General features: G+C 41.0%; 1 protein-coding gene across 5 annotated transcripts in view; it reads left to right on the top strand.

Annotated features, from left to right (window-relative positions):
• Positions 1 to 8,637: 8,637 nt before the first annotated feature.
• The window catches only part of KIF13B (kinesin family member 13B), a 129,654-nt gene continuing 110,354 nt past the window's right edge, over positions 8,638 to 27,937 (top strand). For 4 of the 5 annotated variants that reach the window (XM_030037128.2, XM_030037126.2, XM_030037127.2 and 1 more), the window contains exons 1-2: positions 8,638 to 8,780; positions 19,604 to 19,697. In XM_030037128.2, coding sequence (XP_029892988.1) covers positions 8,726 to 8,780; positions 19,604 to 19,697 — 149 coding nt within the window. In that variant the 5' untranslated portion in view covers positions 8,638 to 8,725. Of the gene's footprint in view, positions 8,781 to 19,603; positions 19,698 to 23,551; positions 23,627 to 27,937 lie in introns of those variants that run through there. The other variant, XM_030037129.2, reaches the window with a different exon arrangement.

Here is a 27,937-nt window from a genome sequence, read left to right as displayed (position 1 = left end):
ACGTATGGGCTCCCCCTTCTGCCTGAGAACATCAGTGCATGAAAAAGAAAGGCCAGGATGACTTTCTGAAGTGCCAAGTACTGACAGTTCTTGTAAAATACACCGGGAAATGTGTCAAGCATCTCTGAGAAGCAGGACCAACCTGTTCCCAGAGCCACACACCTCTTTGTTAATCATATCAGTGCTGGTGAGGTAGGCAAAAAGCAGCTCCGCTGATTTCTGCAACGCTTGGAAAGACGGCAAGGGAGAACATTGCAGATTTGCAACTTACAAATGGAAAAGGGCCACCAGCTTGTTTGAAATGGGATTTGTTTCCCTTTACCAAACTAAAAGTTAGGTCCTCTAAGTCTTCCCTAGGCAGGTCAACTCTCCCTATCCCCCCCCGCCCCGGAGAGAGACTGGCACCAGCAAAAGGGTGATTTATCCCATGTATCTTTGACACCTATTTTAGGAAAGGAAAATTGTCCTTCAGGTACTTCTCTCTCCCAACTGCAGAGACAGGGTAGATAACTAATGTGAATTGGCTGCTATATTTTTAGGAGCTGAAGTAAGTGAGGAAGGTGCTTTCCAGTACGTATCCAATCCTTCAGCAGGTTTCAGAGCATCCCTGTAGAAAAAAAGTATGGAGTAGGAAGCAAATGATCTCATCTATTTAAAATACAATTTAGATCATGAGGGCAGAATGATCTGAAGACTGGAAGAAAAAAACCAAAACTGACTCAAACTGGAGATAAAGCACCAGGAGCTCTAATTATGGAAAGAAATTAAAATTTAGGGAAAGAATCTGTGTGCAAATTCATGATTTATGTAGAGCAGAAGGGTCAGAGACCTCAGTGGTCTCTCCTGGCTCTAGGCTATATCATTAAAGGCAAATTCTGATATGGGATAAATCTAGGTGTGCCCTGGCAAGTCTAGAAGCAACCACTCCAGTATTTCTGGTTCTGCTGTGAATTAATGAAAGTGTGCCCCTTGTGTGGGGTAATTTGTTAAGCTAATTTGTGTGAATATTCAACTTGCAGGTGTCTATTACAATCCAAGTACTGCCCTCTGGTATGTGTACACCATTACCGGCAAACTCAAATGACTTGTGGGGAGTAAGAGCGAGGGATGGCCATTTCCCACACAGGAGAGCAGTGGAAAACCAGTCAAAAAAGGGATGTGCAAAGCTAAAAGTAGAGGAGCTCCCGTGGAAGGCAGTGGGAAAAGATCCCACTAACCTCTTGATTAGCAAGTGGGCTTTCCCGTATTTTTTTAATACTGACAGTTCATTATTTGACCATAGCCTAGCAGTGATTTAGCACTTGGAGCACGTACAGTGAAATGTTTAACGTTACATGAGATCTCTCAAATCATTTGAGGCAGTGAAGGCTCGCTGCATCTGGCAAAGCCCTGAGCACATCATTTCCATGGGAGTCCCCAAACACATCCGTCGTGAAACATCTGTATCAGCCTTAGGACTTGTTAACTGGTTGATTCTTCCTGATGCTTTACATTTTGATGCCTTTATTTGGCTTTTCGTTATTTGAATTTCACAAGGGAGGGAAAGAAACAGAAAAACTCGGAGAACCGAGGTTCTGTATTGAGTCTGAGCAGGGATTTCTGCATGACCTTAGGGCTGTGTATTTCTGAGATAATGATTCTGAAAACTCACATTTTGCTACATCTTCACCAGTAAGAGTACTTCATGAAGGGAAAAGAGAGATGGAGGCAGAGAAGGGAATGGTTAAGAAGAAAAAGCCACAGGGCAGCCTGTCACAGAAGAACCTGGGGGACACTTTCATTCTGGAGCCACTTTCTCCAGATGCAATGTTTTGATCCAATATTTCCTGAATATTAGGAGCAACATTGTAGCTGTGAAGCTGTTTGACTATGGAAGAGCCTTTTAAGAGACAACATCCTCCAGGCAAGCAATAGGCCATATGCTATACAACGCAACTCTGTGCAAGAGGGATGTCTCTGCAAAGAGAAGGGGCTTTGAGCTGAGGGGTGGTGGAAGAGGCGGCTTGGTCCTTCTGGCAGCTACACACTGCTCCTCGCTCCCCTGGTTGCGATGACCTTGTGCTGCGCAACAACCTCTCCTTCATGCTCTTTGCTTGTAATAACGTGGTTCCTTGCCTTTCCGAAAACTCTAAAAACTTGTTGGCATAAAAATGATACTCCTTTCCATCCCATTCTCATTCAGGAGAGACATTCCCAAATTTTAAGAGAAAATATTTTTGTTTTCTTAGTTTTGCAGCCATCCACGAGTAAGGGACCAGATTACCTTGACTTGTCTCTCCAACAATCCTCCCCTGCTCCATGTTTTCAATTAGAAACAGCATCAGAGAGCTCCTAAATCCAGGTATCAGCAGCAGCAGTGAAGCAGAGGTCTGGAAGCAGAGTCAGCAGCAAGGTCCCAGTGTCAGAGGTGGACTTCATTTTCCCAGTAAGCTGAACCAAAATGCTTAGACCTCAGCCTCAGCTCCCTCTATATAACACTTTGAGGTATGGATAGATACCTTAGGGAACATCTAATATCAAGGCTCACCCACACAGAAATACCACAGGGACTTTCGATTTAGGAGCCAAACTGGTTTGTTTGTTTGATGGGCACGTTTCCAGCGGATGCCCATGACACCAGCTTTTAGAAGTACACTGCCAACACTTGACATTTATTAAAGCCACAGCTCAGTGAGTGATGTAATTACCTAGGCATTTCCATTTTCATTTTTAGTAAGTCCAAATTAAAGTTGAAATAAAGCACGTTTTTCACCAAAGATTACTACTTTTTTTTTTTAAACACTTTCCTTGAGGTAGTTAACCGTTCATAATACCCATCAATAATCACCTAGATGAAGGTATTAGGGTTACACCCACAGAAGCAGTCAAAAATGCTGTTCCATTCTTTTTGTCACATAATCTTTAGCATATGATAAGCAATACCCAGTAGGGACAAAGCAAAAAGGAGCCGCCCCCAGTATTTACCTCTCCCTGATAACCCATGCTAATGAGTTTGTTACCATTTTAGATGAAACGTGGTTAAAAGAAATCCCATCTCATGTCCTAATGAGTGCAAGCCCTGAGCCTAGACAAACCCTGGGAAGGGCCACATAAGGGTTGCGGCAGGATCAGTGGAAATCCTCTGCCCAAATTCAGGGTGCCAGGATCACAACTGTGCCTCCATGCTTGGCTGCAGTATTTTAGGAGCCACGGGAGGGTTGCCAGCATCCCCTTGCTCTTCCAGTTTCACCCCAAAAGAGCTGGTCCAGGGGAATCGGTGCCACCAGGTGATGGGTGCCCATGCTGCAAGGGGGTAGAAGTACTTCCCTGTCCCCAGGGCTTTCTTTAAAAGCAGCAGGAGAAAATGAGTAAATAAGGACAGGAAAGGGGAACACTACAATCAGACCCGATTTTATTTTGCTCCTTAGCCACCGGGTGTCACTCTTGTCTATAGAGTCAGAAAGGAATATTTGGTCGCTGTTAAAATCCTATTTAATCAATAAATTCTGCAGCTCCCAGCGGTGACAGCAGCATCCCCATTTATCACACTTTCCCAGGTTTCAACATCAAATCACCAACTCATTAAATCTGGGGGTATCTGGAGCTGGCATTTTAGCCTGCGGTGCTATTTGCTAAACATAGGCAAAACACATAAATTTTATTATTAGTGTAAGTGCAGCTGGAAAATTTAGATCTGGGTTTGGATTAGGAGCTTGGCCAGTGTCTGGTGGTGTCTGGATCACTAGGACATGCCTTGAAGCTGTACAGCTTCTGGAGAGAGAGAAGGTGAAGAAGAGAGAAAGTGTGGATGGGCAGAAAAGCAAAAAAAATGTGGCTTTTGCAGGCATCTCCTCTGCAGAAGTGGAGCAAGAACAACATAATTCAGCAGATGAAGTTATAACATAATCGAGCCTTTGAAGTCAAGGCAGTTCAGCTCTCACCAATCATGTATCTCAGAAATACTAGGAGATAAATGCTGCAAACATTACACAACTCTAAATATGCATTCTTCAGAGTATCAGTGATTGCCATTGTGTTGGGTTTTTTTGCTTTTCTAGGACTACAAGCTTGTCTTGCAACCACTAAACATACTCTCCTGTTAATTTTGTATTTTTCAAGTTCTCTAGAGATTTTCCATTTTCTCCAGAGACAGAAAACCTATTTTATTTTCAAACAAACGAAATCCAGTGTCAAATCTTTATCTGAGGAGAGAACCGCTCAAATAAAATGCAACACGGCTGGTAAAACCAGTTGCTTTGAAACACGCTGTATCAGCAAACTGAGCAGCTGATAAGAATAATAAAAATTTTTAGTCAACCAGATGAGAAAATTCTCTTCAGGGGCCTCATCCTACCAGCACATAAATTGCTACTATTACCTGGCCCTGCGTTGCTGTCAGAGGTATGGATTTGTATTGAAATCCCACTGTATGGGAGAAGCACCCCAGCCAAAGTGTAGCTATAAGAAATTGCACTGCCATAATCAGAGCACGTATGGGGTTTACAGAGAGATCAGAGCCTGGCTATCGATTTGGGATTCCCTCTGGGTAATAAAGGAAAGAGTATTATGTCCTATAATGCCACGAAATTTATGACCAGGACTTTGAACTTTGGAATAACTTTAAAAAAGTGGGGGCTGTCTACAAAGAGTTTGTTTCAGGCTTTCCTCTGTTATAATCTAGTACTGCAAGAAGACTTCAAGAACTCATTTATTTGCCCAGTGATACTGTTCACAGTGAGGGCAGGAGGCCACACTCAAATACCTTTAAAAGTCCATCCCAGGATCAGTAAAATTCACAGTTATTAATGACCCTGGAAACAATAAATCCTTCGATTTTAGAAAGTTCCTATTAAAATAATAGAGCACAGAATGTGCCTTGCTAAAATTAACGTGAGTGTCCTGAACCTGTACATTTGTACAAAGCTTTACATGAGAAATTTCAGCAATTCCTTTAAAAAAAACAAACAAAATTTTGATATCAAGCAGAATTTTGACACTACTGATTTGGAGAAATTGATTTTCTGTTTTATCCAGATTTCTTGACCTGTTCTTAATACCAATTTCCCTGGATGCTTTCTTTCTGGATTATAGTTGAAAGAAATTTATAATAAATTTGTCTTCTGTTTTTGCCTGTAAGTACCTATAAATTTCTACTACATTTATATATTTGTATGTCCGGACTGAAAAGCAAGATAAATATGAAGACAAAATTAGCATACCAGAATAAAACTCATTACCCCAGGGACTGGACAAAACACAAATCTATGAAAAATGTACAACAGCAACAGGTCTTATTTTTTAAATGTTTCGCCAAATACTTTTGTGCCAAGGACCTGATCACTGAAGATGCTAAAGAGCTGCTGGATGCCCTGAATGCCTCCCAGTCTCTGACTGGGACTGTCCCAGTGGTGCTCAGCTTCTTGCAAAGGTGGACCCCAGTGACACTTAAGAGTTTGCATACAACTGACTAAACACTGGCAAGATCCTCTGTTTTAGTTTTCCAATGCCTGAATGATTTATGGGCAGAAACTAGGTCTACAGTAAATTCATAATTGATGCGTCTCTTTTGATACGCAGTCTAACAAATGAAAAAATGGATTTAAAATACGCTTGATTTGTTGCTTATTATGATTTGGAAGAAAAGACATCCAAAAGACTGTCATGTTTTCTGGCTTGCTCTGAGATACAATTCTATCTAGATGACCTGAGATCTAAACCATTCATACCATCATCTAGATAAAAACAAAAGCCAACTTCTTCCATTGCAGCCTGGTGTTACACACACCTCAGACACCGCAGTTATGTGGGACACATTAAATCGTTTTGACTTGGTTACTTCTAAACAAAATCAATCAAATGTAGTTGCTTATAAAAAAATGAGATGAAGGGCCTGTTTTTCTCTCTTGCACATCGCTGGTTTAATCCCTGCTATGACCAGGTGAGTATAGCAATAACTGTGGCTCCTCAATCTGATGAAAATAGTGTTGCATTCAGAAACTCGATAAATGAATGGGAGGGACAAGTAATGCCTTCCCCCCCCCCCCCCCCGGATGTTTTGTTAATTAAATTAGCATTTAAATAGCCAGAGCTAATCCTGGAAGTCAGCCCCTCATTACAGTAACTAGGAAGGGGGAAAAGAGCTGGAGACAATTCCCTACAAGATGGGGTTAAGTTGGCGTTTCACAAACTATTTGCCTAGCCTGTCCCTCCCAAGTGAAAGCTGCCACCTACCCCCCCCCCCCCCCTTTCCTCCCAGCATAATTAGCATGTTCCAGTGCTGTGAATGGAAACAATATCCTCCCTCCAAGCTGTGCCCCTCCGGGGAGATGCTTCCCACAGATTGTGAAACACTGAGCCAGGGAAAGGGCTTGTCGAGGAATTCACAATGGGGTAATTACACTGAGGTAGCTTGTGCCAGTGCAAGATAAGTTGCATTACTGTAATTCATTGCAGGAGGCAGGGGCTTGCATAAAGGAAAAGTCCAGGGGCAGGACTTCAGAGAGCCATGAGAAGTTATTGCTCCCGCATGCCTTCCCAGAGCCCCGATAAAATCCAACGTGGAAGCTGAGGATGGTTCTTTGGGCTCTAAGGATGTCTCCGTCTTTGAAGAAGTTAGCAGAACGTAGAAACCATTAGGTGCAAATCTGGTTTCTCTTTGCCAGTTAGAACTGAAGGAAGGCTAAAGGGTGATTTTTCAGATTTTAAAATAAATTCTTCATTCCAAGTAGAAAACTGGAGCAAAGCTTGCAAGAATTGTATGCTTGCATCTGTTATTGTCCATGTGCATGGCACTTAAAACACGCTGGCACCTCTTTCTAACAAATAAAAAGGTGATATGTAATCCTTTCCCCAAAAGACTTACTGTTTGATTTTACATGTAATAGAGAGAACAATTATAACTAACACCAGAGGAGAAGATACAGGAGGAACAACTGGATTTGGGTGACACCTGCTATCCCCAGCAGTATGCACATCTGGCGGATTTCATCCCATTTATTTAAATTAGATTCCAGGTGACTCAACCTGATGTAAAAAAAACCCCCACCCTCCACTTGCTGCTCATCGTGCCCAGCTGTAAAGCCATGCTTATATTTATCTCCATCGAGAAGTGCTCAGTTTCAGAAAACGTTGGTGCGGTTTGCTGAGGCCCCAGCTGGAAAATACCACAAGTTCAAAGCCGGGTTTCATCCTGTAATTGGATCCTCAAGTTCACAAGTGCAAGAACCAACTGTGCAGGCTGAAAGCGGGTTGTCCCCTCTCCCAACACGAAACCTCCGCAGCACGGGGCTGCAGGGCTAAATCGTGAGCGCGGCATGCCGAGGAGCTGATGCTTTCTGCTGCTACAGGCAAAAACTCAATTTTTGTTTCAAGCTTTTGCCACCCTGCTTGGTCTGACCTTCTGTTATTTAATTTTTTTTTTAACTTCAAGTCATCTTCTTAACCCTCATGCTCGCTTGGGAAATGCTCTTAAGAACATGGACATTAATCCCAGTGTTACTTAAATGCCAACTTAATTTTCTCTCTGCCTTGACAAGATATTCTTCAGGTCAGGCAGGCATGAAATGATAGATATTGAGTGCAATTCTTCTGGGCAAGAAGTGCTACCTTCTGAAATCTTATCTCAAAGCCACTTGGAAACGTGTGATTTATTTATTTCTGTCAGAAAACCTCGTTCAATGTTGAAGGGCCAAAGGATTACAATTCTGAATTTGTTTTTTTTTCCTGTCCTTGCTGAAATCTGGCCTTTCAAAATAACACAGAGAGAATCCTTGTTTTGAACTAAAATAGCAGCTGCAAGGGTTTTCAACCATGACCATTTAAATGAGGTTTTTGGGGGTTTTTTTGCATCTGTGCATTACCGTTTCGTTCTGGGTCTTTGCAATCAGTAGCTGCGGTTGAGCAGTCGAGCCGTCTAATGGGGATAAATTGTAATATTGTTCAAACCGTCTCCGATTATTACTGTTGAGCTCTTTCGGTGAGCTGCCTTCGCTAAGCAAATCGCAACGGGCCCGTTAATAACCGTGTGTTGACAGAGTATCAGAGGTCGCTCTGTGAAGCCAGACTCGGTCATCGTCTTAAAAACCATGGTCTCTATGTTGGGTTACGGTTCGTGATATGCAGCGTGATGTCGTTTCCAACGGACGGGAACCCCCACCGACCCGCAAAGCAATGCCGTCTTGCTTTGCTACTCCCCGAGTAAATCTTGAGGTGAGGTTTTTGGTCTCGCCTGCGATGCTGCCGTCCGCTCGACACAAAATATCGCAGCGTTTCCCCCCAAAAAAGGGCCCGACGGGGCTCACTCACCCGGGGGATGAGTGGCAGGACCTGGCGTGACCCTGAGACCCCCCACCCCCCGTCAGCGCCCTGTGGTACTACACAACCCGCAAGCGCCATTTGGGGCTCACCCCCTCACGAAACGCCTCTCTCCTAGAGGACTACCTATCCCAGCATGCAACGCGTCCCCTCCAGGCGGGGGCCGCAGGCGGGACTACAGCTCCCATCCTGCAGCGCGCCACGCCGCGCCCCTCCCCGCTCCCAGCCGGCCGCCGCGCTGCACGCTGGGAGCTGTAGTCCGGCCGGACGTTGGTCACGCACGGTGCCTCCTTCTTACCGCCCCCGGTCTCACCCCCGCCCGCCCGCCCGCCCCGCTCCGCTCCGCGCTCCTCCCCGCGCCGCCGGGTGTCTGTCCCTCCGTAGACGGAAGCCGAGGAGGGACGAGGGAGCCGGGGAGGTCGTGAGAGGCGCGATGGGGGACTCCAAAGTCAAGGTGGCGGTGCGCGTCCGCCCCATGAACCGGCGAGGTGAGAGCCTCCTCCCTCAGCGACCCTCCCGCGCTCCCGCGGCGGGTGTCTGTGGCGTGTGGCGGTGTGTGAGGGGAGCGGGCCTGAGGGGCAGAGCGGGGCGGGAGGCCGGGGGGTGCCTGTCCCCACAGGTGTCTGTAGGGACAGGGGTGCCTGCCCGTGGGTGTATAGGTGTGTGCGACCCGGCGCGGGGGCGTGTTTATAGGTGTATGTGTCGGTAGGGGGGGTGTGGATGTGTATATTGATTTATTGTGCACCCGTGTAGGTACAGGGAGGTTTGGGGGCGAAGCCGAGCAGCTCTCGCCAAGCAGCTGTCTTCGTTCCCCTCTCCTGACATCTTTTTCCTAAACTCGCCCTGGTTTATGGCTGCTTTTTTTTTTTTTTTTTCGCCTCCCCTTCTCCACACCTCTTGCACCTGCTTTACAGCCGGGCTGTGCCCTGTTCCCCGCTGGGAGAGCTCTTCCTTCTTCCTGCTTTCTGGGGGAAAATCCCCCTCTTTCTGTGCTAATTCAGCCCTCGGCTCTGTAACTCCTCTTCGTACCCCTCGGTGATTGAGTGGGACAGAGTTCACCAGATGACAGAGGCAGTCTAAGGACAAAAGAAACAAAAACAAACAGTAAAACATGGAAGAGGAAGGGCGAATTGACAAGAGAAGATTTTTTTTTTGTTGGGTTGGTGTTTTTTGTTTTTTTTTTTTTTCTTCCCCTCAACGAAACTTGCCTAAGGGTTATGTTAATGAGACTGTGGTCTGGGCATCTGTTTAAATGTTTATTACTTGTCTTAATTAGAAAAACTTGCTCTAGATGATGAGGAAGCAAGTACGAAAAGGCAACTTCAGCCAAGGAATGGGAAGGTGAAGAAGGCAAAAATCCAAGAAATGTGTAGGGTGGCTTTTTTTCCCCTCATTCTCACAGAAGCGTGCCAATAATTCCTTTTGGGGAAAGGGAATCAAGAGAAGTCAGTTTAATAGCTGAAGCAAAAAGGGAGGGGGGGGGTAGCCCTTTATCTTCTACGTGATCTGAAACAAAATAACTGTTTAATTCCTTTCAGTAAATAAGAAAAAAAGAAGGTTAAAGTATTGAATACAGTATTTCCATACCTTTTAAAATGAAAGCAGGGGAATGTCAAACTGAGTTCACAAGAGCTCTCGAGTCCCACATCCAAAACGGAGGAGACGGAGTTGATGTCGTTACAGTCTGGTGGGTTAGGGCAATCGAGGATATTTTGACCAAAATCTGCATTTTGTTAAATTTCAGGTAGCAGTCCTCAAAACTGAGGAGGGACCCATCCTTGTGGAGAATTGCTTGGCAGAGATTGAGTGACAGTGTGGAGGAGTTGGTGGGAGCTGGGATGGAAAGGAGCTGAAAGGTGGTGCTTTGTTTCAGTGATAGACATAGGCTTTCCTCTTGCTCATGTCCCTTTCCTGTCATAGGTCATTTCCTTGGCTGTGACCCAGACATCTTCTGACTGTGTAGTGTTCTTTACTCCTGGGATTATACAATAATTCAGGTTGGAAGGGACCTCTGAAGGTCTCTAGTCCAACTTGCTGCTCAGAGCAGGTAAAAATTTGATAAGGTTGCACAGGGCCTCATTCAGTCAAGTTTTGAATCGCCAAGGATGAATAATGCACCTCTTCCTCCTGGCATATATTCTAGCTATGTTCAGCCCTGAGTTTGTGCACGTCGTGGTCTTCAAGCTGTTTCCAGCTAGGGACTGAGTTCTGCAGAAAATATATGTGGGGAAGAAGTGGTGGAAGTAAAGGGGGAAAAATGATGGCAGATTATAGATTTAGAGCAGTACATCTATTTGAAGCTCCTGCCTTCCTGGAGAATATCCTAACACTGAGCTGCATGAATCTGGGAGAATGGGAGAGTGTGTCTTGTTACCAGAGCTATTTTATTCTGTATAAACTTAGAAATGTTATGGATTAGAGAGGATGACTGTAGCCTGGTTGTTAGGAGGCTCATCCAGGAGCCAGGGACATTTGATATCAGTCCTTGCTGTTCATCAGAGAGAAGAGGGACCTGAACCCCATGCCCTTGGCATGTAGCTTGGCAATTGGGGCATACCTCCTCTCTGTAAGAACCGCTTTGCAGCTATTAAAGCATCCTCTTATTTAGTGAGTGATACCTAAATCCATGTAAGTCTAGCCTAAAAGATCAATGTCTTTTTCTCCCTGAAACAAAATGCCCTGGAATTGATTTTTTTTTTTTTTTTTGAGCAGATTATTTGTCGCAGTCCAGATGTTTTGGTCGGTTCTAAACAACTGATACCTCTTTGCAGTATTTCTGGTGCTCCTAGAATTTATAGAAACAAACAGTGATGTGAAGCCTAGTATTCTTCTTACCTATTTAATGTTAAATTTAAGAATTTGTGTAACTGATTTTCTGAAGAGTCATCCAGTTGTAAGACTTCTGTGGCTTTGCTTTTTTAATAGGCTTTGAGGCAAGAGGCGGCTTTCTTGGAAGTTCTCCAATATGCACTTTGTTCTAAGTAGTATTTGTATGAAGTTCTGGGGCTTTGGACCTGAAGCAAGTATTTGTTTTCTTCAGGATCACGAGTAATGTTCTTTCCTTCCCTCTGCACCGAAAGGCTTAAAATTGCAAACCTGTCAGATGGTTACAATTGTTGAAATTTAAGCTTTGAAATATTCTTAGTGTTTACTTGTGGTGGTGGTGGTTGTCTTTAGTGTTTGAATTATGAATTTCTTAAGGCAAGGGTTTATTAGGTTAATAAAAGTGGTATGTTTAACTATTACTAATTTATACAGCTCATAAAAGTATAATAGGTTCCTTGCGTGCATGTTGAAGGGATTTCTATGTCAAATGGTTGGTTATTCATAGTACTCACATTTCAAGGTGATAGTGTTGAGGGTCCTGCTTCATTCTTATGCGAAGTGATAATCTATAAACTAAGTTTATAGTACTAATTTTTAGCAGTGAGGGGAAGGATTCGTAATTGTACTTGGGTTTCTTGGGTTTTTTTGCATCTAGGTTACTTTTCTGCATCTTGCTTCAAATTAGACCTCAATCCTACAAACTGTGTTTGGAAGTCATGCTTTGTAAAACTGCTACTGTGTCACCACACTTGCAGCCTAAAGTTGTAGGCTCTGCTAGGTAGCAATAGTGACTTCTTTTTTTGCATGCTTTCTACTTTGCAAACTGGGATCTTGGTTAGCATGCTATTATGAATTAAATAATTCAGTACTGTTTTGTTAGATAAAGACTCTTAGTCTTCTGTTTTCTTGGTTTTGTCATTCACTAAAGTATTTCCTAGTGCACTGCTTTTTTCAGATGGGTTTTTGATAACAATCAGTAAGTTCTTTTGCTGTTGTATTTTAGAGTTGCAGTGGATTTCCTTTTTGAATATTGTCAGTGTTTGATCACTGAATTCACTTAGCAGATGTTTGTTATATTTCGGGTAAATGCTGTGCAAAGCTCAAGCCATACCATGAAGCAAAGCAAGACAGCTGGAGGCTTTTTAATTAAGATTTGTCTTACTGAATATTTTGTTTTCAGGTGATGCTGGTGTACAGGCATCCCATAAGTATGTTTAAGTCCTTGTGTTTCCCTGTGCCTTTGAATCGATTCAGTGTAGTGTTAATTAAAATACAACATGTTTTGTCAGTACTAAAAGAATGTGACTTTTGCTCAGGGGTATGGCTGAAGCCAGTCAAAACTACTGCTGTTGTGTTGCTACATCTCACTTGGGTTAATACTTTTCTGTTTGAACAAGAAGGGCAGGAAACTAACTGCAAAAAATTGTGTTTAGTGCTTTGAATGCATTTATTGAGGAGCAATAGAAGTACTGGTGCTGGCACAAGGGTGGGTGGTGGCATTTCACAGCTCAGGTGGGGAGTGGTGGTGTGGGTGTGCCAGGTTAGGTTTAAGCAGTATGGGACCACAGCCTGTATGCTGGCAATGCTGCCAGATTAAACTGTTTGTAGGATTGTGGTGTAAAACCTATATCTTCCAGTTTGAGTATCTAATTTACCTGAATGTGTATTTGAAGGCATCTATTATGTTAATGTGTGTATTCATCCAGACTAGGTTCTGTGTTCAAACAGGGATCTTTTTGTGCTTTGATGGTAAAGATTCTGTCTCCAGTGCTTGTAAAGAAGGAATTTGCGTCTGTATCTGTGCAAGCTTCTGACCACGGTGTTAGGTGCTAATTTTATGTCCTCCTACTCTTTGGAGAAGGTTGCATTTCCAGCATTCCAACTTGAAATGTTTTGGGGAGGAAGCAGGAGTTGTTCTTGTGTTTTTGTTTGGGTTTTGGTTTGGTTTGGTTTTGTTTTGTTTTTCCACTGGAGATTAGAACAGAAACAATTTATCTATAAATTGGAGTTCGTGCAAGCAGTCTTAGAAAATTAATGATGGTATTAGAGTAAATGAAATGGCACCTGCTGTATCCTGATGGCAATAAGCAAAACACAAGACTTTTCTTTGCCATTATCTGTCATACATGAGTGCCTAGAGTTTTTAATATTTCCTGGTGATTGTTGATAACCTATGAAATAGTGTGCGTGGTATGAGCAGGATTAACCTAGAGGTACAGTGACAAATGGGTAAAGCATGTAGAGTTAGTGTTTCATCTTGCGTTCCTCAGTGAGGCAATTGTATTTTAAGAACTCCTGAGGTGTTACAAGCTTACTCCCCGCAGCCAAAGTCTCTGGTGAGACTACCACTCAGTCCAATGTGGATGCCACAAAGGCAAACAATTCTTGTGCTAATTACATCTTTAGAGCTAGCCTAAAGTGCAGTATGAGATTACCTTGCTGCTCTGGTTTCACGTTTGCTTGCTCCTCCTGAAGTCAACAGAAGATCAGATACACACTGTGAATAGTTCTGCCTTGGCTTTTGGGTGGTTGGTGGCAGAGCAAACACTATCGCATTTCGTTCCTGTTAACTCTGAAGCCTGAAACAAAGCAGCAGCACGGAGTTGTGTGTTGAACTTCCTCAGAGCTCTTTGCTGCATCAGAAAGTCACCAGACTGATTTATTTACTTAGTCTCCGTGAGCCAAGCAGTGCATGCAGCAGCAGAACTGACTGTGAGTGAGGTTAATGTCCGGATACACAGAGGGCCTTTACCAAAGCCGTTTGGCAAGCTCTTTTCTTGCAGAAAATTAAACAGCAGAAGATAGAATAAATTTTTTACCATTTGGACAATGTAGTGTTAACATGTGAGGAGAGTTTGCTTGCCTTCAGTGTACTCATGAGTTTGAGTCGACTTACACCCATCATCAAGATTAGATAGTATTGTGTGCTCTTCCAGATGCACTCATACATATTTAATGATCTTTAATTGCTGCAAACTGAAAATTTCATGAATTATGTTTGCGCAGTTCATATATATATATATAGCAGAGAAGCTTGAAAGATGCCTGCATAGACTTCATGTTGGTAGACTTCAGGGACAAGTCAAATTACTGTATTTTTGTCCAGAATGTATCAGACACTATGTCTTATAATTAATGCCCTAAAAGTGCTATTACAGTAACTATTTTTTTGCATTTAAGCTCTTAGCATTGTCATTTAGATGTAAGTTACTTTTACGGTCTCTCATATAGTCAGTTAGTTTTTCCTTTGTGTTGGCTTCTACATAGCAAAGGTCAGAGAGAAATGTCACTCAAAGGCAACAAATATTGGCAGGGAAACTTGAGGACCTGTTGTGTTTGAACTTGCTTTCAGATTTCTTTTTCAAACAAACAAAAAAGCCCCCAAAACCAAACCAAAAAGACCCAACAGCCTCTGGTTTTTTTAGTTGGCATTCATTTAATTTGTGTGATAAATAAACTTTTAAATATTTTTAAGTTACTATTTAAACATTTATCAGTGTTATTGCTGTTTGCTTTTTCGGACCAAGAAAGGTACAAGAAACCAACTGTAATTTCTTATTCAATACAACCTGAAGGCTCAGGCCAAAACATTCCAGTTCTAACCTTCAAGGGAATGTTAATCTCTTGAAAATCTACTGGCAATTTAAAATATAAAATTTCTATCGTCTCCGTCTTTATAGGAGATTATTCTGAGCTTTTGTATCTGGGGCCAATTTTGGCTTATGAGCTTAGTACATGCACTTTAAACCTTTCACATTTTATTTTTTATACTTCAGTTAGCTTTTCTGAAACTCTACAAAAGCAGCCGTGCTGGTTCCCGGTGCAACTATCAAGCCTAATGTCCTGTCTCCAAGGGGTCCTTAGGTGTCAGTGCAGGTGCAGCTGCCCTAAACCTGGTAGTGAGACCAGGAGGAATCTGTCACAAATTTTATTCAACCTGTGTCATAACACCAGGTTCACACCTTTGTTTCAGTGGGGTTTAGGATCAAATGGTATTTGAAAGGGCTGAAAAACTGTCAACCATCAGAAACTAGTTTCTTAAATTGAAATCTGATGGAAAAATTTATACGGAAATAAAGGCTCTTGATGAATTGGGAAATGCTTTCACTTAATTCATCTTATACAATGTGAAAAAATAGACTATATAAAGAAGAAAATATGGAAGGTCAAGTAAGTTGTAACAGACTTGTCAGCTGCCGTGGCTGTTGTACTAAAAGCCGTTATGATGCCATCGTCTCAACCACTAGTTTAATAAATTACAGACAAATTTATTTACTGTATCATCTTTCATTTTAAGATTATTTTGAACTGCTCTGTAAAAGCTATCTATTAGGATCATTTGGGTTTGGTTCTGAAATACAGTAACCTTAAAGGTGGGATGACTTTTTAGGATAGTAGCTGAAAAAGCTCCAGTATCACTGCATGGCAGCTTGGATGTTTTCATTATTCCACATGATGCAATTGGGTTTGATTCCGTACCCTAGTAGAGTGAGTGAGTTCGGTACATCATTATTCAACCAGTGTTGTCATTAGTCGCAGCTAATCTATGAAGACAGTTCCCTAAATGATTCATGAACGAAGATGGAGGTTTCGCAGAGTTGAAAACATCCGACATTTTCCAAAATACTTCTCTCCCCTTCCTCCAGGATTTACATACGCTCTTTGTCTCTGCCCCAAACCTGTTTAGTACATTTTACAGTTGCACCTTTGCTAGTGTTTCCTAACACTGTTGTGGAAAATCTGCTATGTTGAGTTTATGATTACCACAGGTGTGGCTGCAAGTACAAAGGGAATGTAAACTCCTACCTGTTGTTGGGAATATACCAGTGCCTGCTGAACCCACCATTGCATGTGGTGATATGCTGCTCCTGGTTTTGCTTTTCCTGCTCTCTCTTGTTCACTGACTTTTCCACCCTGTTTGAAATGCACTGAATTTCTTAGGCTAATGAAAAAGCCGAAAGTGCATATGGGTGGTGTGAATTCTTTTTACAGCACCCATAAGGCTTTTATCAAAGGCATAGTCATTTAGGATTTACACGAGTGTGGTTTCAGCTAAGATCTGCATTGCTTGAATCCCAGTTTTTATTGTCTTAGAAAACTTTTGTGAGGAGTTGAAAAATCAAGGGAACTGGGAAGGAGAATGGCCTCCTTCAAGCCCCACCTTCCAGTTTGACAAGTAAAATAAAGTCATCCGAGAGACTCTGTGAGCATCTTGAACACACGTGACTTAACAATTACTCTTGCACTCAGCCCAGCTTTGCTTAGCACTTCTACAGCTATGAAATGTAAATGTGGAAAAGTGACTAAGATTTGTGTTACCCTTTTATTATGGACGTCACAGCTCTCTTACTCTGAAACTATGAAAGAGGCTTTCATTCCCTGCAATAAATGTTTCTTGAGATGTTGAGAGTTTGAGTTTTAATTTTTCAAAAAGCAATTAGCTGATTAGTTTCTTGATTTGATGAAGCAAATGAGTAGTTGATTGTGTTTGCTTGGTAATGACTGAAGGTAGAAGCAGGTTAGCAATAATAATAGGTGAGATTTTAAATCTTGTTGAGCTACAAGATTTGAGATAAATCTCCAAAGTTTGACAGTGAGCTGCTTCTGTCATCTTTTAACTTAACCTAAATTTCGTGCTGCCTGAAAAAAACAAACCTGTATAGTTGAAAGAAATAATAATACCAAGCCTCAACAGATGAGTCCTTACTACAAGATGAACTAATTGGTGGTTTTGGATGTGCGTGCTTATCTTATCTTGATGCATCCTAACTTTGCTTGTTGTTCAGGGGCAGCGAGTACACTGCTTACCTAGGAGACACTGAAACTAGTAGAAGTAAGGGCAGAGTCAATGTGTGATCATATCCAAAAAAGCAGGAAGGTAATTTGTCTATAAGGCTAACCTGCTTTAGTAATATTAAAAACTTAATGAGGTGGAAATTAAGATGATAAGATTTTCAGTAGTGGCTAATATAAGATTCATCTCTCAACCTACTGGAAGCATCAAAGAAATCAGAAATCAGTCAAAGAACATACTTTGTAGTGGAGCCAGAATTTGTAGAAAGTGTATGATATGCTATTAAAACAGAATTTAAACTATTTCTTCAGCTAAAAGGAGAGCTGCCATATGAGTCTTTTGCCAAGATAACTGGGATAAGTAGCCTTAAGGCTGTCTAGATACCTAACCCAGCTTAGAGGCTGAATATAACTGTTTCTTAGGGGTTTATTTCATGGGCCACCATGAGCTCATGTAGCAGTTCATCTCTGCTGGGAGAAGGTCTCACTCTTCTGCCTCCTCTCTTCCCACCCGTACAGATCTGCCCACTCATTTGCATGGCCTTAGATGCTCTTCAGGCCTTTCACTGGGCTGATGTAACTTTCTGTGTGTCTGAATACATCTGTTTTTTATGTTGGGTAGTCTTCTGCCATTGAAGTAACTTAAAGTGACTTACAGAGGGGTCTGCTGAGCACATTAGTGATAGGTGAGCAACAGGCATAGGCAGCTGGAGGGAAGGACAGAGACTTCCCTGTTTGGCAATAGCTGTTAGGTTGGCTCGCCACATCTTCTGAAACCGTGCTGTCCCCTGTCTGCAGGATGCCTAGGTGAGGGATTTTAACGTTACCTTTGTGATGATGATCATCAGACAAACTGTGTTGTACGTGACAAATTGGCTTTGAATCTTTCTTCTTTTCCTGTGAGGACGTGTGACCTTTAGGAACTCTTGTATCCTGTCTGTGTCCTTTCTTAAGGGTATTTCACAAAGAGAGGTTTAATACATACTAGCAAGACCTTGAGTTCACTGGGCAGTCATAGATGCAAAACTTATCATCAGCATTCTCCCTCAAGAGATGGATTAAAAAACGTGATAGAGACCATACTGCTTATATACAGAGCGTACATACCTTATGCTTTGCATAAGGGAGGTAGCATGTAAAAACCTCCTTCAGTAGTTGAGCAAAAGCAGGTCACTGCAGTACAGAATGTTAATCGCTAACCTGCCAGACCAAGATAAAGTGACTAGTCGGATATGGGATGTATGAAGAATATAATTTCATCTAAGCAAGCATGTATTGCATATTAATGATAGGTAAATTGGCTTTCAGGGTGTGGAGAGAAATTAAAATAAACACTAGCTTCTGAAACTTGTCTGTCTCTTCCTTCTACAAAAGCACAGTTTAATAACAGAGGAGTAGTTTTGTTCAGAAGGATTTCAGTTTCATGTGACTGCCTGCTATAACCAGTAATCTTGAGCTTTGGCTTGCTTTGTTTCAAATAGCAAAAGGCTATAACATTTCTTTTGAAAAATGTCAATGAAAGAAACTTCCTCTTATGCTATTTAACAGTAGCAAGAAGTCTGCAAGGTGCTGTGCAATAATTAAGATCTGTGGTCTTTGCCTGAGAGATTTTCAGTCTGAGTTTATAAGGTGCTGTAAGGTAAAAGAGCAAGTGCAGGTGACAAAGAAGGAAAGAGCAGAGATGAAGGAGGATGAGGATTATAATTAACTCGATTAGACAGGAGCATATTTTGGTGATTCAGCTGAGGTGTTGAACCCCATATGGAGGTTACGCAGTGTAGACCCTTGTCATCACAGCATGTGAGGGCGTTGCAGAGTGCCTGCTGGGTGTGATTAATGTATCATGTTTATAGGTATCGGCACTTGGGTGCACTTTCCAGGTTCAGCATTGGAGTGTAAGAACATAGGACTGGACTTGTTTATGTCCAGGCCCCTATGTCTGTAGGCAGTGACTTTGATTACAAGTGGCTGTGTGCTTTTTTTTATATCTAACTCCATTTGTCATTGGGTGGATACCTTGGATGGTTGTCAGTGCTAACTGAAGCTTTTATTTTGTTTCCCCCGCCTCTATGGCTGAGAATTCTTATACATTCCAAATATTCTTACTACTCATAGTATATATCCCATTGCTTAGCGTCACTTGGAGGAGGGCTTTCCAGCTGACTGGGGGCCTGTGGGGAAGGATAAGCCCTTTTCTACACGCTCGCACCTAAATTATTTTTGATGGGACTTGAATTTCTTCAAGCAGGTGCCCCAGGACTGACAGCTGGCATGGCATGCTGCAGTATCACAACAGTGGCCGGGGAAAATGTGCTGCAGATGGTAGGGGCAGCTTTCCCTCCAAGTGTGTGAGGCATTGAGAGAGCAATAAGAAGAGCTGTCAAAGTGGTACCATGCCTAATGGTTCTTTCCCCAGAAGAAATTTCATACTGCCTTGTATATGCTGATTGTCCTTCAGTAAAACCTAAGTGCTCTTTCTTGTTTTGAAAAGAGTGCATGCTTTAAAGCTGGACAGGATCCATCCCATCAGAATATCTCTAGAAGTGGAATTTGGCAATAGTCCTGTTTCTATTCTCTAGCTGATGGGTGGCTGTCAGACTGCATGAATAAATTTGGTGTCTGGAGGAAGTAATGGTGTACATAATCCTAGTGCTTTAGGAGCAACACTTGACACTTTCTCATTTCTTTATAGAGCTTGATCTGCATACAAAATGTGTGGTGGATGTGGATGCAAACAAGGTTATTCTTCATCCTGTAAACACCAACCTTTCAAAAGGAGATGCCAGGTAAGATTTTTGAATTAGGAAGGTCAGGTTTCATGAATTAAATAGGAGGCTAACAACTAGGAAATGTAGGCCTTGATAGAGGGTTTTCAATTTAAAAAATAATATATATTCTTTTTGCAATGTAATTGCCATCATCTATAAAATAAGGCTGCTTTTACCCTGCTGGCAAGATGCATTGAAAACCTAGTGCTTACTGCATTTGCTTCCTGCTCTAAACAATGTGTTAGCAATTAATGGGTCTGTGAACTGTTTCATTTATTCTCATATGCTATTATGGAACAGGAGAAATTTAAATCTGCAAAATAATTTGAGTGGGGCACAGTTTGTCATTTTGGAATGAAATTAATTTTCATGATTATTTTCTCATAATGGGCTTGTATTCATTGTGTAAGAAGGGGAATGGGAACATGCTGGAGAGGTGTAGCTCTAGGATTGTCTTGACAGTGGGGCATTACATGCATCAAAAGTAGTTGGAAAGGTGGCTAAGGGTAGGGACCAATTTGTGTTGGAACTGGCATCAATTTGTTAAACTACTGTGAAACTGAAAAGTCCTGTAACAATTGATAGGGTTAAGGTTGTGACTACTTAATTTATCGCTTGTTCGCAAGAGGAGGAAATGAAAAAATGTATGCACGAAACAAAATAACAGGGGTGCAGGAAAAAGCTAAACCCGTTACTGGGCATCTGCAGTCAATCATGATCTGTCTTCTGGAAAAAAAAAGGAAGTGGTCTTAAGGGTGACAGAAATGAGAAAAATTCAGTTAAACACATAGAAGAGCTTTGTTTAAATGCAACATATCATAGCTTTTTCATGTAAAGCTGATCTGTATGTCAGTGGTCAGTAGCAGTATTCTTTACCTGATCGCTGATAATTTGAACTTCTCAAACGCAAGTGGTAATAAATGGAAAAGCAAAGAGATCATGAGGTGCAATATGTACTTTCTATTGTCACCAGCTGAAAGACTTATTACAGACAGTGGGACTGGAGCTTTAATAAGTTACTTAAAATCAAACAGGCTGTGTATGGTGGGATGTTTCTGTTTGTATCAGTATCTGCCTCCTCCAGAAACGTGTATTGTTTAGCTGCCAAATACCTATGTTGATTTGAGCCTTTAGAACTGCTAAAAATAGCAGGAAATTGAGATTCTCAGAAGCCTAGTCAGACAGAGCTGTATTAAGAATGTTATTCATAGTTTCTCTAAAACGTGGCCACCAATCAAATGCTGCATAGTTTATACTCCCTAATATATGTTTAAAAAATATTCATACTGTAGCCATGAGAGAATACATCATGCAAATCGTGCCCCCTGGCAAGGGAGGAATCGGTTGGCAATTGTGTTGACGTCTCAGACAAGATGGTGAGCCTACTGTGAGAAACCAGTGTGCCAGACCAAAGAATACTTCATTTGCATTTTCACAAATACCCATTGCTAATCTAAGCAGGAAGCACAGTAAATTTATATGGGGTGATTTAATAGAAGAGGGAAAAGTGGAGGCCCATTAACTGTACTAAACGTTTGCCTGCAAACAGTGAGACAACATATCTCAAAAACATAGTTGGAGTAGTGAGGATTTGGAACAGGGTCCTATCTAGCATGTAATAGCCTCGAGAGAGGCTGCAGCTAAATTTTCTTGGCTTCTGCGGCCCCATCAGAACAATCTGAAATATCAGCTCAAGGAAAAGCTTAGTTTTAGTTACGGTTCTTCTAAGTTCAGGGGTTAATTTATGCTCAGATTCTGCTTCTGTTTCCAAATCCACTGTCAACAACTTTGCCTTGTGCTATAAAATCATTCATTTTGATTTCAGACTTGTCTAGTGTCTAAAGTGAGCTGAAGGAATTCTGGCAAACCTAGAGTGCTTCTAATTAAACAGAGAAAAGAGAAGTAAATAATATTGTAAATAGACTCTTTAGATGCTTGCAGAGCAGGATAAGTTTGAAAATCTTAAGAGCTTTGCTGCATTTCTCATTGAGCTGCCAGGGTCAATTTAGGAACTGGGAAAAGAATTTTAGAAACAGAAATCTGTGCTGTCACATCCCCACTTGTCATGACTCAGCCGTGGTCTGGCAGGGAGTGACATTTGGAAAAACAACCGATGACTTTTGGCAATATGCATGTTTTCCCACTTCCATCCTTTCTGGTAGAAACCAAGTCTGGGAGATGGGCAGGTGTAAATAAATAGTTTAATGGGTGAATTAGCCTGTGTCACAGTTATGCATATTTGTCCTGTTTCCCCAAGGTGGTCTTCGCAGGCCAGAGATCTACGTAATGTGTCTGTCCATCTGCAAAAATCTCTGCCAGTCACATCAGTTAAAATGGCAAATACCTGACATGCTGTTTTCAGTTGTCTCTGAGTTAAAGAGGAGAAGCAGGCTTTGGAGTTCTTAAGTGATACGCTCGCCTCTCCTGATTTCCCATGGGACTTGGGAATGAATGTGTACAGAAGAAGTCAGAAATGTCCACTCTCTTTATGTATCTCATATTTTGACAGATACCCAACTTGAGGTCTGTGGGACCTGACTTTCGGAGATAGCAAATTGTGTTGATATAATTGCCACTGAAACAGTTTCAGGTCTTCAGAAAAAGTGTCTCTAGCTGTTTCAAATTTTGCATTAAAAATTAACGAATGTTTTGAAAATCCAGGTGGTAACTGATTGATCTCACTTTCTCCTGTGTCTACAAACTGAATATATTATTTACACATTTGTGTAGAGACTTGAGGATTAATAAATGTGTGTAAAACACTTGCTCTCAAAAAAAGAAGTCTCTTTTCATACGACTTCAAAAATCTAGCATCCTCCCGTTAGTTATTCCTTAACCAAGAAATGACCTTTCCTGAGACAGAGAAATGGAGCAGTTATTTTATTGAGCAATCCTTAATAGTGCTGTGCAGATTTCAGTAATCTGATCGCGTACAAAAGATCAATTTTAAAATCTATCGGATGACCTCCAGGCTGGGTAGGCTTTGTTACTAACCTTGGGCTATTGGGGGGCGGGTTTGGTTGAATGGTGGTTTCTCGTATCAAAATGAAAATTATACTGTGTGGAAATGGTCAACCTTTTCTTTAGTTGCTTTCACAAAATTATTTGCTACAGAGCCTTGAGTTTTGTCACAAATTTCCCAAAATGACCTCTTTAAATCAAAATCGCCCCTCTCAAGGATGTGTGAACCTCCAGGGATTTGCTGTAAATGAATGGTATCATTAGCATGACTTGTCGACTTTTTTGTTTGCCTTATGTAGTTGTCTGTTCTTTCTGTTGCAAAGGTCAAGGCTAAAGTTCCTTTATCAACACAAGATTTACTGTGTGCTGCAAAGATTACTCATAGCATTATTACTTGGTGGCTAGGGCTTGAAAGAGGGTGTGAACTCGTTTTGATTGAAGTGAATAGATAAGTCCTAGGCAACAATGGGAATATTTATAGGAATTAATTTTTTTGGAAAAGCTCCAAATAGAATCTAATTACTCTAGGTTCCTTTATAGCCTTTTTTTTTTCCCCTACTATCAATTTGCTTGTGCTGTCATTTTACATTTCCCAAACAAGACCTATTAAAAAGACTTTAAAAATTATTATTTTTGACAGGTCAGACAACGGACTTTTATTATATACTGCAGATATAACTGTAATTGATGTGTAACTGATAAAAGCTCAGAAATCAGTTGTGTATTAGTCTGGCACAGGCCTACGAATGAGCCATAATATTTGTAAAACAAAGCATTTATTAAATCTGCCCAACAAACCAACTTTGAGCCTTTTTATTAAGAGAATATGCTTAAAAATGAAAGGAGTGTTGACTTCTGTGTACTTTTGTCACAATTTGTGGTTTATAGAAGCTTTTCCTCTTGTTTTGCAGAACAGAGGGATTCCAAAGACTGGCACAGGGTAAAAACTATTCCAAGGAATGAGTGCAGCTAACTGAAGCTGACAAGTGTGTTCAACCAGGCTCGGTTTTTCCTTTTCAGCTATTGTAATATCTTTATAATTAGTGCTTTGCAATAGATATTTCAATAATTGAATATATCTATAAATATTTTTAAAAGTGGCTTGCTTTTAAGGTATCTATTGCTGGATTTAAACCAGTTTACCAGTTTTTGTATATCCACACAGACAAGGTTTTGCTCATGAAGTTGTGATACTTAAACTCAATTTGATTGTTTTCTAAGGAGTTCTGGAAACTGAGGAAGGGCATACTATTATCTTAGACTTGGGGATTTTTGTAGCCTTGCAACATCTGAGCTTGATGATTTCTGCTTTGATGAGAAACTGGATGAAGCCCAAGTACATTTTACTTATAAAGGAATGCTTTTATAGGATTCTTCTACCATTCCAATTCCCATTTTCTTTCTGAGACAAATGACAGCGCTAAAAAAGGCTGGGGAGAAATAATTTTGGACTAATTTCCTTGTAATTAAAACAGGGTCATCTTTCAGAGCTGTAGGTAAATGATGCTTACCTTGTTGTGGCTACTAATAATAACACTCCCAAAGAGAAATTTCTTCCATAATGAATTTAAAGATTGTTGAGAGAATAAAACCAATACTCACAGAATTTAGTGAAAAAGAACAATAAAAAAAAATCCTACTTATGCAGTAAGTAGGTAATAAATTGCTGATTTCAGATGAACGATGGACTTCAGGCAGCGGTTGTGTTGAAATAAACAGCCCAGTGTGTTAAAACTTTGCATAGTTTGTCTTTGGACTGAAGGGGTTTTTTCTTCTTATAAAGCTGAAGACCCTTTTAATCCTTTTGAGGAAGAAATTAAGATTAGGACCAAGACAGAATGCTGTCAAAGATTTAGCTATTGAAAAAATGGTACCAGAAAACAATTCTCAAAGTCTGAAGGACTAAGCAGCATTAGTTCACTGTTTTTGAAGGGTTAAGTGTGAAGTGGGTGAATGGTAACAAACAGATGCAGCTTCTAAATTATATTAAAAAAAAAAAAAAAAAAAAAGGACTGGAAGGGCTTACTAACTGTAAAACACTACTGCTGTGGTCCTGGGAATTAAAATATATCTATTGAGCCAAGCTTTGTATTCTACTTGAACGTGAAAGTTTACAAAATGCCTTTTATGTTAAATAATAGGTAAAGTGCCCAGAGCTTTTGCCAAGCTCAGAAAGTGTATTTAGAACTAAATACAATCTTATCAGATTCTGTTTTCACTTATTAAACTAGAATACAGCGTTTGTGCAAGCCCACACATGCTCCCTCTGCCTGCTGTCGGTTGGCCAGAAATCTTGTGATGGTGTTGCCCGATGTGGAACCAGCACCAGTGAGCATGCTGAGAGGCAGGATAAGCTCCTGCCTGGCACAGCGTTAGCAGTTATACAATATTTGGTCTGCACAGAGCACAGGTGAAACTGGCTTTCATCTGGCTGCAATGTGTGTGTGTCTCTTAGCATGACTCAAGAACTTTCCTTAAAGCTGACTAAAAGCTGAAAATAAGTCACGACTTATCAGCTCTTGCTGTGTGGACTATTCCAGATCTTGCGCTCTCTTGATAAAAATGGAAAATGCTAATCTTAGTGTAGCTGACTACATGGGAAATGCCTGAATAGTGAGGTGGTAAAACTTGCACATACATCAATTTCTTCTACAAAAATTATAAATAAGGGAGTGTGTTGGTTGGGGAAAATGTACATTAACCAGTGAAAAACTTGCATTAACCAATTATAAGTAATCTCTTTGTGATGTGAAGAAGCATATATATTACTTGTTGAATTCACTAAAATATGTGATATATGTGGAATGGTAGGCGAAAATCCCAGTTACAGGAAAGTTTAGCAAAAGTTGAAAATATCATGATCTTGGTTATCTACGTTATAGTATCTTACAGTTTTTGCACAATTAATTGATTCTCCTCGTGTCTTCCAGAACAGCATGCAGACAGTCAAGATGCCTAGAGAGGAAATGCTGATGTGATTATATAGGTGTTCTTGTATATGTGTATAAACATGAACTAGAAAAGCTGACTGGTAGGAGTAACCAGGAGGACTTTGGCTTTTAAAAATAATATTTGATAGCAGAAGCATGTAGGGGTGCACACTTCACTTGTTCTACCTTAGGAAAGAATGTGTATAATCAAAAGATGAGGAAAGTGTATGAAGGCAATGCTATATATGGAATTAATCTGCAGAACTCCTTGCCCCAAGAAAACAGTGAGAGGCAATTACTGGTAAATAGTCATGGAAAAATGCACACATTTTTTTGAAGTTACCAGGATCCTGCCTCATGTTAGGTAGGAACCGCTTGAAGAGCTGCCTCGTGTTAGGCAGAGTTTTATGTATGTGTCCCCAGTTGTTCACGCATTTTACTTAGAAGTATCAGCTGTTGGATACAGCCAGAAATTGAATATTGAGCTTGGTGGACCATTTGCATGATGTGGTACAGTTGCTATTTGACAACAGAGCAATTTAAAGGAAGAAATATTATTGTCTTTGAAGATGGGTGAAAACTAATTGCATTGTATGCGCCTTTGCTCTGTATCTTTCCTGGCATTGTATTAATTCCTGCTGTGTTAAACTGCTTGGGATAGGAACAATTCAGATTAGGATGTGAGTGTGTGGAAACACCACTAACTGCATAGCTGGCTGTGTTACCTTCATACACAAAGGGGGAATGGCTTGCTATGCGGGTAAGGGTTCATACTGCTCTATAAAACTCTAACTGAGAATGAAATTTCTAGGTTAGATGTTAGTTCAGCTTTGTCTTACAGGGAACAGATTTATGCAACGTTTCATAATGCAGAAATGTTCCAGGAAGTTGTGGGGGGGAGGGAGAGAGTGTGTTTGTATTCCCGAGACTGATAGCTGACATCCAGAAAAAAAGGGAAGCCTGCCTCTCTCAACATCCATACTGGTGTTTTTGGGGCACAAAAAAGCTCACAGGAAATTCATGTTTGCGAAAACAGCGCTATGAGATTTTCCTGTATTGCTGACTTTGCCTGTACAGCTCTGTTGCATCCCTGTATACAACTCTCACTTCAAGCGTGAGCTTGTTCTGTAAAATGATTATTGTTTCCGATGAGCTTCCTCAAATATGTATTGCTGCTTTTTATTGATCAGGTTGCTGAACACCTTAAATAAGTTAGAAGAGGGGGGAGAAATAAGCCTCACCTAAACCAGACAGAGTCATTTAAATGGTTGAATGAAATTATGGTAAAACCATTGCTTTTTCAGTCTGTTATCAGAGTTTATTTTGTAGGAAGTCATATTAAACCTGTATTATGGGGCATGCTCCATACACGCGCATTAAAGCTAGACTGCATCCAGCTGCAAGTCATCTATGTTTTACTGAAAAATGTCTTCTGATATAAAAATTATATGTCTAAATACTTCTGATGAGTTGCTGCAGTATCTAGAAACCATTTTCTTTCTTAAAAGTTTGAAGGTCATCTGTTTGTCCTGGAAAGATCTTAAATCAGAGAGGAGTCAGGATAGACAAAGGATGGAGATGATGTCTTGAGGACAGCAGGGCTAGCACACAAGGCTCTGTTACTGCGCACCTCCTGAGTCTTTGGTTGCACGAGTGACAGATTATATTGCACAAGGAGGTGAATGCTTGCCATGTAAATACTTATCTTGTGTAAAATTGAGAAGTAGGACTTCTGCCAGGAGAGAAGGGGGTTGCTGCACTTCAAGTTGTGCTTTTGAGAAAGTGTATTTGCTACAACTCACATGCTTTGACTTGAGTAAAAGTAAAAATGCGAGATACAAACGCTCCACAAATTCTTGCTGTGGACAAAAAAGTTAACAAAACTTTGAACTGTGCTTGTGTGTGTCAATGTGCTTAAAAAAGACCTGTACTCTATTTTGTACTGCTTAAGAAAATAAAATGGTGAGACTGTGTTAAGAATTTTTTTATAGACAATTCCCTTCCCACCAGTTGGGTCACACCTATTTACTTCTACCTTTTTTATAGCTCACATAATAGAGAATTTTAATTTGCTATGGCTATTTATAAACTCTGTGCCTATATTGTAAGTGAAGACTACTTTTACATGAGCCATATTCTCTTGAAATCAGAACTGGGTGGCCATGCCACTACTAGGAATCATCCTTGGCCACCTTACATTCCTTAGCTGAAGATGAAAGAAGCCTTTTTTGAGCCTTGTTGCTGATCTGACCAAGTCAGTAATAAGCTACTGTATTTGAGGGAAAGAGTAGAGATAATAGATGAAGAGTTAATTTGGTTCACATGTCTCGTGATCTGAAGTATAACTGTCAACTTGTGTTTCGTGGA

The sequence above is a fragment of the Aquila chrysaetos genome, chromosome 15 (assembly GCF_900496995.4).
Source record: "Aquila chrysaetos chrysaetos chromosome 15, bAquChr1.4, whole genome shotgun sequence".
Lineage (NCBI taxonomy): Eukaryota > Metazoa > Chordata > Aves > Accipitriformes > Accipitridae > Aquila > Aquila chrysaetos.
Note: the sequence above shows the minus strand (reverse complement) of the source record. Positions and strands in the feature narration are given on the sequence as shown.